At 38.2% G+C, this 13,120-nt stretch overlaps 1 protein-coding gene across 1 annotated transcript in view; it reads left to right on the forward strand.

Annotated features, from left to right (window-relative positions):
• Window positions 1-1,117: 1,117 nt before the first annotated feature.
• The window catches only part of LOC114656640 (claudin-16-like), a 30,017-nt gene continuing 18,014 nt past the window's right edge, over window positions 1,118-13,120 (forward strand). The window contains exons 1-3 of the mRNA XM_028808272.2: window positions 1,118-1,384; window positions 7,399-7,528; window positions 8,225-8,327. Of these exons, the coding sequence (XP_028664105.2) occupies window positions 1,359-1,384; window positions 7,399-7,528; window positions 8,225-8,327 (259 nt within the window). The 5' untranslated portion in view covers window positions 1,118-1,358. The remainder of the gene's footprint in view (window positions 1,385-7,398; window positions 7,529-8,224; window positions 8,328-13,120) is intronic.

Consider the following 13,120-nt stretch of genomic DNA (forward strand, 5'->3'; position numbering starts at 1 on the left):
ATGTTTGTTTCCTGCCTTGTGCTCTGTGTTGGTTGGGATTGGCTCTAGCAGACCCCCGTGACAGCGTTTCTCAACCTTTAAGTATTTGCGACCCGAGTTTTCATAACAGTTTTAATCGCGCCCCCCTAACGTTTTTTTTGAAAGGAGCCCACTACCAATTTGTTCTTTTTTAATTAATGATATATCATAGATGCATATTTTATTATACCTTAACTTTGATCGACATTTATTTAACTCTATATTTATTTTTCTAGTATCAGAATGTAGTTTAAGTTAATTTGTTTAGGTTTCAATAGATGTATTTTTCATATTTTCGATTCTTGTTTTCTTTTTGTTACTAGGGGGCCCGTCCCACAGTTTGAGAACCACTGAGTTAGCATATAGCGGGTTAGATAATGGATGGATAATTCAGAGAAAAAAAGATCCTATTTGAAGGTTACTTGATTCAGTCTGATGGGAATTTGTCATACAATTGAAATGTGTAAATCGTAAAATATATTTTTACTGTAAAAGCGTAACTGCTAGCTGTAAAAAATAAATTATGGGTAACTGCAATTTATCAATTGCAAAATGATTCTTTTCAAAAAACAATTTGCTTATATAATCATGAATTCTTCAAAGGTTAAAAAGTGCGCTTCTTCCTCTTCAATAACATTTGTGCGCACCCCTGTATGTTTTGACTACAGCGTTTCATTGTCTGGCTATCCAACTCTACTAATGCTCCCTCTGGTGGCAAAGCGACGCGTGAAGAACCAGTGAATGGGATACATTAAGCATCCTTGGATTACTTCAGAAGAGCCTTGGCGGTTGCCGGCATTGACTGCGTAGACAAGCTGCAGTGAACTCAGCAACACAACTAATTTACGTCTGTGCCATGCCCGGTTCCAGCCATAAATGTCATTTGTTTGCTAATAAGGAAAGCGTTGACGTCATATGCGTTGGTATGTATATCTAAACATGGTGCTGCATAGCATTCAGGTGTGAAAAGGCGTAAAATAAGAAGAATGTACATAAGCCCGCCCCAACCCCCAGCCAACCAAGCAAGGCGCGAGAACGTAACCATCATAACAATTAGGACAATAAAGGGCTGCGCAATAGAAATTCAAAGCACATCTGGCCAGCCTTTTAGAAACCAAAAATAGTCAATGCTTTCTATATTTGGCCTTTTAAGTAGATGTTTAATTTGGGTCCTGCATAATGTACCCCCTCTTTGCCATTCTGGATCAATCCAGTTCGATATTGTTGCTCATTGCGGTTTTTTTCTTCAACTTTGGACAATATCCCTGTATCTTCGCTTATTTGCCACGTGCGGTGAAATTTAGTTTTTCTACGGCTGATCCTTCATGTAGTACCTTACCATGAGTCCTGCCTGCTCAAAGTGGAGGTAAAATTGCTTTTTTTTCCCTTAATTATCTCTGTTGAACAGTTGACATTTACTTTATGGGGAAGACAGCTCGAAAAATGCATGGATTTCTTTCCGACTCAGTTGTTGAATGTCACTCTTAGTTGTCTTTATCTGGTGTACTTTTCAAATTCGAAGCATAGGTTATGATAGGTCTTTGCAAACATCTGTCAGATTAAAAAGCTTCTTTTTTTAATAACTGGTGTAGATCGGAATTTTTTTAGTGTTTTCTTGAAACTGTCCAATTGCTTGTATACCTGATCATGGGGACCTCACGTCTTTATAATTAAAAACGCTTTTAGGAAACAAACTTCAGGAGTCTGGTCTGTAGAGTTGTGCACAGCAAGCTGGAAAAGTGTGCTGCCATCTGTCACATCACTCCACACATAGCAGCCTTGATTGTCCCTTTATTGATTTAGATTTGTCTCTATGAACCTGGCTTACCTGGCTCTTGCACACGAGAAAGCCGTTTTACGCTATAGTGCAATAGATTTTTTTTACCTCAACTTTCCTCTTTTGCACTTTATCTGTATATATGCAGACTCCGAACATATAAGAAATTACTCTTTTAATTGTATTTTGATAAGAATTATCCTTTGAATACAAAGCAGTCAGCTTTACGGCTAAACCGTAGAAGCAAATTTTATTTGGCTCCGGCATTAAGTGATTCTGTGTTCCACGAGGGACCGACGCCCCTTACAAAGTTTGCTGTCTGTGTTGCGCATTTCACGTCGGTTCCCTGAGTCTGTACTTTAGATTAAGATGCACAGGTGTCTAAACTGAAACGGCATGGATTTGTGTGTTTGTGTCACCTATTAAGGAGTGGTGTCTTGCATAATACATGATACTCCCGCAATCGTCTTCAGTTCTCCTCTAACGTGAGTGAATATTAGATGAACGTGTGCAACTTTTTTTTTTACATTCAGTTAAAAGGCTCAGGAATTAATATATTGGAAACAGACAGCGAGATTTATCTTGAGAAGAAATGCGTATTTGGGCCCTGTACGATCCAGAAGCAGGGGCTGACTGGCCATTAGGGCATTTGAGCAATACCCTGTGGGCCGCGGACTCTGGTCTGGTCATCGGCCAGCCGTTTCATGAAATCAATTTTATGTACTGGTTACTGTTTGACATTAAAATTAATTTTGTAAACTACTAAACAATATCTGTCCGGTACTGCGATTTATGTAGTCCTATATTACTAATATACCGTATTACATCATCAAGTTGTTTTAGTTGTCAGCACACAACGTTGCAGCGAAAGATTTGGTCAAAACTGCCTTTTGTCGATTTCTGTTTCAATACCGCTACATTTCGGTTAGCATATACATTATTGCAATTTATTTATCTCATATCTAGTATTTAAATTCTTTGGTACTAATAATTCATTTAGATTATGTATTATGCATTTTATTGTTCTCTGGTTGTCGGAGTGCTAGCCTATTAGGGTACTGGCACTTGGACATGACATTGACATTTGACATGTAATCTAATAACGTGTAAGCTGTATTACTAAATCTTTATTTTTCATTCAATTTTATTTCTAAGCATGTCAAATTTTAAGTTGTGTCTAAACAACAGTGTACAGATTAAGTTTGGCAACAGTTTAGTTAGAGTTCATATCATAGGCTCATAGCAAGTAGCGAGCTGCATACTCATCACAAATTTTAAGAAAATTACAATGAATAATAATGGGCCGAGTGGGACGTCACCTCCTCTCTTGTTGAAGGATGCCCGGGCTGGTTTTGAGACACAGTCTGCTCCTGTCCAGAAGGGTTTCTTTTTTTACGCGTACTGCCATATAGTTCATACATAAACCTGCACATACTTCTGATAGAGTGGCAATTTCTGTTCTTCTCCTTTATAAATCATATATTTGAAGAGTGGTTTATGAAATGAAAATGTTATAAAGGGCTGTACAGATAAAGGTGGTACATTGCAAGAACACAGAAGTGGGTAGTTAGCAAAATCCAGGAAAAAAAAAATCAATACTCTTCACACAATGAACAGACAGTATACCACAGAGGTGGTCTTCAAAATAAATGATAATGCAGGGAGAATGGGTTTTGCCGACACATAGGGAAATGCTGTTGTGTCTTCTTTATGCAAAGAGGAAAAGTGCCAGGCACAATTTTATATTCATAAACATATTTCAGTCCACTATATTTATACAGAACCTTTTCAGTCTGTAAAACAAATTAAATAAAGAGAACATAACATAAATCTAGACACTTTATGTACTTCTGAGATAACTTTGTTTTGACTAAATACTTCACATGTTTAGGTCTCACCTAACAATTTGCTTATTTGCAAGCTGAATGGCTTGTGTTCAGTGCTTCCCAACATCAATGCAGAAGGAGGCCAAACACAGGAAAGTGTAGATTTTTTCCATTCTAGGGAAAGTGAACATAATCTTAGACATTTCTTTGACAGAATGAAAATCCATGATTAATGTTGCCATCTCACAACTTCAAGTTCTATACCGGATCTATGTTGCGTTTTCTCTGCACTTTTGGATGTTTTTGGTGTGTACTCCAGTTCTGGCCCACTTCTAGGTTAAAAGGGCCATTAGCATGAAGAAGTGTGGGTGAATCTGTGCTTGTGCCTCACTGTGAACAGGATCATCTAGTGTTGGTTCCTATAATGTGCCCAAAGCTGCTGGGAGAGATCGACTCTGGCTTCCTACATAAAGCAGGTTCAGCAAATGGATAGACAAATTGGATCAATGAATTGCTACTCTGCGTTGTTATCTGTAAAGCAATTGTTCTCCTTAGGGCCCACTGTGACTGCAAGTTTTTGGTCCAACCAGATTCACAATCAGTAAGCAGTTTTCCTCTAAATTAACCTTTTTGATTAATTAGGGTGTAAATTAAACAACCTTGTAAATGTGAATAGGTGAACATGCCTCAAACGCAGACCTGAAACATCCATATATGGAACATGCTAATCAATCTCATACATATGCAATCACAATGCTTCAGACCTTCATTGGCTGGTAGAGCAGCTTCCTTCAGACACATTGAGACCCCACCACCTGCATTCAAGAGCATCTGACTGTGTTAGTCAACGGGGAGAATACAAGAATGTGTGCAGCATTATAACGCCTGTCCTCTGCATTTTTGGGTCTGGGAAAGGCGTAAGGCACCAGCATCTGACCAGGTAGCCACTATTACCTGGTACAATACATGTAATGACATGATTGCTCATACAAAGAATAGTACAGGTCATGTAAAACAAAGAGGGTTCATCCAGTTACCATAGCAATAAGCCAGTCACCGCATATAGTACAATCATGTCTGCCAAAGCAACATTGACTCAAAATAAATTAATCAGGAGTTGATCCAGGACACTGAGCCACAACATTTGTCATTCTCATCTTGGCATCACAGATGACCTTTGCATTAATGGAATGTTAAAGCTTATGATTTACAAAAGCAGCTTCATTCTCGGTGGGTGACCTTATTGCAATTTGAGCAAATTTTATGTTGACAAGAACATTTTATGTTGTATGTAGGTGCACCCACAACATATGAAAACTGGATGTAGCTCCGTGCCAGTCTATTATCCATCCATCCATTATCCAACCCACTATATCCTAACTACAGGGTCATGGGGTTCTACTGGAGCCAATCCCAGCCAACACAGGGCACAAGGCAGTAAGCAAACCCCGGGCAAGGCACCAGCCCACCACAGGGTACGCACACACACACACACACACACCAAGCACACACTAGGGACAATTTAGAATCGCCAATGCACCTAACCTGCACGTCTTTGGACCATGGGAGGAAACCGGTGTACCTGGAGGAAACCCACGCAGACATGAGGAGAACATGCAAACTCCACGCAGGGAGGACCCAGGAAGCAAACCCGGGTCTCCTAACTGCGAGGCAGCAACGCTACCCACTGCGCCACCGTGCCACCCTGCCAGTCTATTAATGGCCTCCAATTACAGTGGGAATTACACAGTTAAGCTTTGCTTAGATATTCCTGATGTTTCATCTAGTACTCTAAGTAGAGACAACATGGAGCCAGTATAAACTGACGAATACCCAAAAAAGTTCTTCGGTGCAAATACGCAGAATTGGCCCTCTTAAAAGGGAACTAAAATACAGTCTGTACGTCATATTCATCCCATTATGTTTGTCATGTCAATACACATTGACTTGGTGATATCAATTATTATGCATATCAGTCATCATTTAGCTGGTTTGGCTGCATTTCCCTACTTAATCAAGGGTATCATTATTTTGCAGTGTCTTCAAAAGGTTGCGTATGCATGGGTCATAAAATGACGCATGTTCTCCAATCAAGTTTTGTTTTATAAATTCTGATTTTTGTGTGGGAAGTTGTGTATACATATTGTGAGCCTCTTTGTGTGTGTAAGCAAGCTTTATAAATGAGGAAAAAAAATATCTATCCAGTTAAAGATTATGTCACAATAGATGACTTTTCCAGGGATTTCAGTTGTTGCCTTCATTTACACAATCTTAGCCAGTCCGAGGCAGTCAGTTGTAGTCGGCAGCATGCTCCCATGAATTTGATAGTCTAATCTGACATGCTAAATGACAGAGATCAACCAGTCTATGACTGGTTAGGATAAAATCAAAGATGTTTCATTTTCGTGTTAGCTGGTGGGGCAGACTGTGTAGTAGTCAAATGAACCAATGAATGCTCATCTGTAAGGTCAATACATAGAATGTAGCAACAAGGTAAGGAACCTGCATGTTTTTTTTACTTCACAAGCAGAAGGGAAGTTTGTCTTGTCTGATATCTCAAATTTTACATACCATAACCAAACAAGAATTAAAAAACAGGGTTTGCTGCTGAATTGATGCAGCTCTTAACCCTTCGAACATTGCCATGTCTGTCAGGCAGCATGCCATTGGCTGTTAGAAAAAGGGACACACACGACTATGCTGGAAGATCAACGCTCAGTTGTATATGTGACATGGGCTGTGATTTTCATTCATGTAATCTGAAATGGTGCAGTGACAAGATCAGCGACCTTGATCAGCAAATCTGACCTGCCCTACGCCAAAAAGTTGCATAATGTGAGACTGGATTAATGAGAAAATCAAACTTGTTTGACTTTATTCTAGCCAGTCTCAGACTAGTTGGTCTCAGTCATTAGGTATGTCACATACAGTAAAATGATTGGCTTCACAGGAACCCGTCGACAACTGCCTCCAACTGGCTAAGATTATGTAAATGAAGGCTACAGCTGAAAAAGTCATGTGACATGGGACTTAAACATTGTCAATCTCCAGTGTCAGCTTCCCTACAAAATTAAAATAGTCACCTTTTCCTTTGTTTATTCAATGCAAATCAGCTCCACTGCTTAGTGGTCCTAAAATCATGCCAGTACATTCATACTTTAACTTGACCGATATGTGTAACAGTTACAGATAATTGCACAAACTGTGACTGATGGGTATGCTTTCTGTAGAGATGATCACAGTTTTTGGTTAGAGCATGGTTAGCGTTTTCCTTCAGTGCCAGAAAAACTGCACTTCAGTTAAGTATAATTGACAAAGTTGTGTTTCTATTCGTATATCAAGGAAAGCATAAACTTTCCAAAATTTCTAGGTCATCAACCTCAATTTTTAATTCTGCACATATGGAAAATGAACACATCAGTCAGCTATCTGTATAGTAGATAACAGAATGTAATGGACCATGATAAATACTCCTGAGGTCCCAGGAGTGGTAAATCTTGACAGTTATTGGGTGCTACAGTATATTTTCTTAAAAGAGCTGATTATTGAATTCCAGGAGGCTCTAAATCAAATTGAAAACAAGTCTGGTTTAATGTAGCATTTGGTATTATAGAATGAAAAAAATGAGCCTGGAATCTAATCTAAGGTTGAAAGTTTATACTCTCAGGAAACATTTGGGCTCACAAAACCTCTTTTGCATTAAAACAAAACATTCTTGCTTATAGAAAACATGGTCTCTTCTTGGTATGTTTTGTAAATTGTGTTTTCTTCTTGGAGTCCTCCAGAGCTGAGAATGATCGTGGTCCTCCAGTTCATGGCTTTCTGTCTGGCTCTGGTCTCCACCGTCTTCCTCATTGTAGCAACATGGACAGACTGTTGGATGGTTAATGCTGATGACAGCTTAGAGGTGAGATGATATGATCAAAGCTTTTCTTAAACTCATTCCAAAAATGCTGATAGGATAGTAAAGATGAAGTTGCTTGGGGGTTTAGTTGGGTAATGAGATTGTTTGACATTTTTCATTAAAATAAAATTCTGTTAATTTTTCTGGCCCATTTAAATTTAACCTCATGCAGAACAGTTCTTAGCAATGCTGTTTTTTGGAGATTGGCAGCATAGTGGTTAGCACTGCTGCCATGCAGCTTCAGAGACACATTTCTCATACATTTCGCATGTGGCCATTAATATTAGGTTGATTGTTAACTCTAAATTGGCCTTGGTGTGACTGTCCCGTAATGGGCTAAGACTCTTCTGATGTTACCACAGTTAGGTAATCCTGAGGTAGGAGAATCAGGTTAATGGGTGAAAAAATATGCAGAAAGGGAATCCTGATCAGGATGGACTTCTCCTAACCTACAGTCTTTGCTGTCACTACCTGGTGGCCATGTTGGTTTCATATAACATTGTAAGATCATTAATAAAACAAAATAAAAAACAAAAACAAAAACAAATGATATCAAATGCAAAACCAGCATGGCCTGTAAACACTGAAACATTTTCTAATGACAATAAAGTGTATCTAAGATTAAGTTCTTTTTTTTAAGTTTCTTTTGATTTATTACAATCTTATACTGACAAATATTCCTTTTCCTTCTATTCACAGGTCAGTCAGAAATGTAGAGGCCTTTGGTGGGAGTGCGTCACAAATGCAGAAGATGGCATTAGAACTTGTGACCAGTATGATAGCATTTTAGCAGAACATCCTTGTAAGTTTTACTTTTATTCTTTCATAAAAATGGACATCAGTAGAAGAAATAAAAAGTGTCATAATTACTCTACCTAACTGCTAATACAGGAGATCCATGCTTATGATTTGTTGTACTAAGTGGCCATGTATAGGTGATTTTTATTGTCCATTTCTACATCTTTCAACACAAAGTAAAATCTGGTCAGGTGATTAATAATTCAAAGGTAACCCCTGTCTTTCCAAGTGATGATAAATTTCTCCTGCCATCTTCTTTGTCTTTCATTCGTAAAACCTTGGGGACTGGCTTCCTGAAATAAACTCAACACATCTCACTATTAAAAAAAGGTCAAATAGATTTAACGACAACAAGAAAGGTAAACTCATAAAATAAAAGTATTCTCAAAAAATAAGAATAAAAAAATGAAAATGCAATATTGTGGCCATCTTGGGTCCCTGGATAGATTGAGGATTGTTAACCAAAAAGAAAAAGAAAATTAAAAAGCACAGAGTCAGTCAAAACAGTGGCACCATCAGGCATATAGCAGATTGCATATTGAGATACCACAAGCATCAATATCACTCACATTGCTGATCATACATTACAATAAAAATGTTCATAAACAATAATACATCAAAAAAACAGAAACCTCATGTCTTATTCATATGTATGACACTTAATATAATATGTTCTGGAAAGCAGGCTAGTTAATTTTTTAAGGATAAAGTTAGATATTAATAAAAGTTACCTTCGTTTGTCTAAATGTAGCTTATATAGCTTGAACATACAAGTAACATGTATCATGAGCCTTTTGGTAGCTACTGGTCATAATAAATGGATGAAGAAATCACACCAGTTCATTTTGAAACTACAAATTAAACTGACATGCAAATTTTTGGGATGTGAAAGGAAAATCGGAGTATCATGAAGAACATGCAGACATGTGAAGATTGTGCAAACATCCTGGATAGATAGATAGATAGATAGATAGATAGATAGATAGATAGATAGATAGATAGATAGATAGATAGATAGATAGATAGATAGATAGATAGATAGATTTTAACAGAAGCTTATTAGTAAATAGATAAATATACATACACAATCACTATGGTCTGAACTCATACCAGAATGACTAAAAAGAACGAAAGTTAAAAAGAAACAAAAATGACTTGGCAGTTACAGTCTACAGTAAGACACTATGTAGGTGCATTATCATTGATATAAAGGAGCCCCTGTAGTGTTTCTTGACACATGTCTGCTGAATAAATTGTTGCCTGAAAGTGCTCAGTGTTAGTGTGTCAGAGGGAGGATATGCAGTATTGTTCAGTATGGCACTCAGTTTTGTTTTCATTCTCTTTTTTACTACTACTTTCAGGTTGTCCAGAGTGTGTCTTATAACTGAGCATGCCCTTTGAATTAGCTTGTTAACTCCGTGGGCCACTCTTAAAGTGATGTTACCAGCCCTGCACACTACAGCGTTAAAAACAGCATTCATCATCACAGAGTTGTAGAAGATGTGAATGATGTCACTAGCCACATTAAAGAACAAAGTCTCCTAAGAAAAAAAAAGAAAAAAAAGAGTCTGCTCTGCCTTTTCTTATATAGCTCTTCTGTGTTATGAGACCAGTCTAGCCTGTTACTGATGAGGATCCCTAAGTACTTGTAGGAGTGCACCACCTCAACATCAACTCTCTGAACAGTGACCAGACATAGAGGCAATTTGGCGATGAAAGTCAATAACCAATTTCTTGGTTTAGCTAATGTTAAGTTGCAGACATTTATTTTTACACTATTAAACAAAGTTCTCCACCTGAATTCTATACTCTGTCTCATCTCCTTTGTCAATGCATCCATATGTGCAGAATCATCTGAGAATTTCTGCAAGTGACATGACCCTGGTGTAATATTTATAGTTGGAGGTGTACAGAGAGGAGACCATACTGTTCCTTGTGCTGCTCCAGTGTTGTATTAGTATAAAATAAGAAAAACATATGGGTTAATTTTCAGAAAAAAAACTCATTAAAATGTAATAGTAATTATATATAGTGATAAAAGGAGCTATATACAGTATGCACCTGACCCGACACAGATTGGACATGGAGGCACACGTATAAAACAAATAAACGTATATTTTTCTTCAGCTGGAGGGCACATCTTCCCCTTGTCCTCCAGCCACAACACAGTCCCAAAGCACCAACACACAAAAGTAACGCACTCTTCCTCTGCACCACCAGACAGGCAACCTTGTCCTCCTCCACCTGGCTGATGAGTGATGGTTACTGGCTCCTTTTATTGGGCATCCAGAAGTACTCCAGGTACTTGATTGCTGACATCCGGCTGCACTTCCGGGTGTGGTGAAACCAGTGCCCAGAAGGGTCCAGCAGCTCCTGCTGCAGCACCCCCTGGCAGCGCCTACGGAACCCAATAGGGCTGCACAACACTCCAACCCCCATGAAGCCCTGTCCTAGGCACCGCTGCAACCTAGGAAGGCTGCCATCTAGCGTCCAGGGGGAGATATTGTGTTTCCCACGCTTGCCCCCCCTGGAACATATGCTGCAGGGGCGTCCCGGCCAGGCATGGGCCCCGGCCATCCGTCACAATATATATATTATATATATAATATATATGTATATATATATAATATATATATAATATTATATATATATATATATATATATATATATATATATATATATATATATATATATACAGTGTGGGAAATAAGTATTTGATCCCCTGCTGAATTTGTAAGTTTGCTCACTTACAGAGAAATGAACAGTCTCTAATTTTTATGGTAGTTTCATTTTAATGGCGAGAGACAGAATAGCAATCAACCAGAAAACACACATTACATAAAAGTTCTAAATTGATTTGCATGTCATTGAGTCTGCCAGTGAATTTCCAGGCCTGTACATGTCCCTTCTTGAGAAGGGGGGACCTTGCGAGCACTGCTAGATTTAAATCCATTACAGCGGAGTGTGTTACCAATGGTGTTCTTGGTCACTGTGGTCCCAACTGCCTTCAGATTATTAACAAGCTCCTCCTGTGTAGTTTTGGGCTGACCCCTCTCCTTTCTCATGATCATCCACACCCCATGAGGAAAGATCTTGTATGGAGCTCCAGACCAAGGGTGATTGATGGTCATTTTATATTTCTTCCATTTCCGAATAATCGCACCAACAGTTATAACCTCCTCACCAAGCTTCTTGCTGAAGGTTTTGTAGTCCATTCCAGTCTTGTGCAGGTCTACAGTCTTGTCCCTGATGTCCTTTGACAGTTCTTTGGTCTTGCCCATAGTGGTGGAGAGGTTGGAATGGAAGAAATTGTTTCTGTGGACAGGTGTGCTTTATACACATAACGAGATGAGATAAGGAGTACCTGTAATTGATTAATTGTAATCTGTAGGAGTCATAATTCTGACTGGGTTGTAGGAGATCATATACTTATTTCACTCATTGACAAGCAAATCAATTTCTAACTTTTATGCAATGTTTTTTTCTTGATTTTTGGTTGATATTCTGTCTTTCTCCATTAAAATGAAACTACCATAAAATTAGAGACTGTTCATTTGTTTGTAAGTGAGCAAACTTTCAAATTCAGCAGGGGATCAAATACTTTTTACCCCACTGTATGTATGTATATGTCTCTATGATCAAACAGTGAACTTTGTGAGCTGGAATGTCAAAGGTCTCAATCACGCATTAAAGAGAAATAAAATATTCTCTCATCTACCATCTACACCACATACACATCTCGCAGCTGGCATCTTAAGCACCTGTTATTAGCTGATGAGAACATTACAGAATTTATATCCAAGCAAATTGATTTTTTTTGAGACAAATACATCCTCAGAGTTCTCTACAGGAATATTCTGGGAAGCTCTGAAGGTAATTTTAAGAGGACAGATTATTGTATATCTCTCCCACAAAAACTAATTGGAAGCCAAAAAGGCATCAGAGTTAATCAGTGAAATTACCAGAATAGATCAAGAACACGCCAGGTTCCCTAACTAGGCACCTTACAGGAAAAGACAGGCTTTGCAATCAGAACTCAACCTCCTAACAACAAAAGAAATGGAACAACTCATTTTTAAATCATGGCATCAATACTATGAACACAGAAAGAAGGCTAATAAGATCTTATCTCAACAAATCCACAAGCAGGAAGTTTGCAATGAAGTACCAATAATTACTAACACAGGCGGAGACAGAATCATTGATCATAGAAATATAATGCACACATTTAGAGACTACTATAAGTCCTTACATTCTACTCAGTTTAAGGAAGACAAGGCACAACCTAATGTACTACAGATACCACAACTAGATACTCTCAGTGCAGAGGAATTGGATAAATCTCTGACACTCTTAGAATTACTAGACCCTATACACTCACTTCAGAGTAGGAAAGCAGCAGGCCCTGATGGCCACCCTGCCGAATTTTATAAAAAAAAAAATCAGTTAAGTTACTCCCCTTTTATTAGCAAGATTAACAGAAGCCAGAGACAATAAAATTTTACCTCAAAATTTTCACCAAGCATTCAATTACAGTCTTGCCTAAGAAAAGTAAGGACTTATTACAATGCACATCATACAGACCAATCAGTTCTGAATAATGATGTTTAGATACTTTCCAAAGTTCTTGGTAGAAGGACTGAGAAAGTACTTCCTTCAGTAATATCACAGGACCAAACTGGATTTATTAAAGGCAGACATTTAGCTTCCAATCTTCGATGCCTGTTTAATGTAATATATTTACCCATGAAGTCCAATACCCCTGAGATCTTATTATCTCTGGATTCAGAAAAAGCT

This window comes from Erpetoichthys calabaricus, chromosome 8 (genome assembly GCF_900747795.2).
Source record: "Erpetoichthys calabaricus chromosome 8, fErpCal1.3, whole genome shotgun sequence".
Taxonomy (NCBI): domain Eukaryota; kingdom Metazoa; phylum Chordata; class Cladistia; order Polypteriformes; family Polypteridae; genus Erpetoichthys; species Erpetoichthys calabaricus.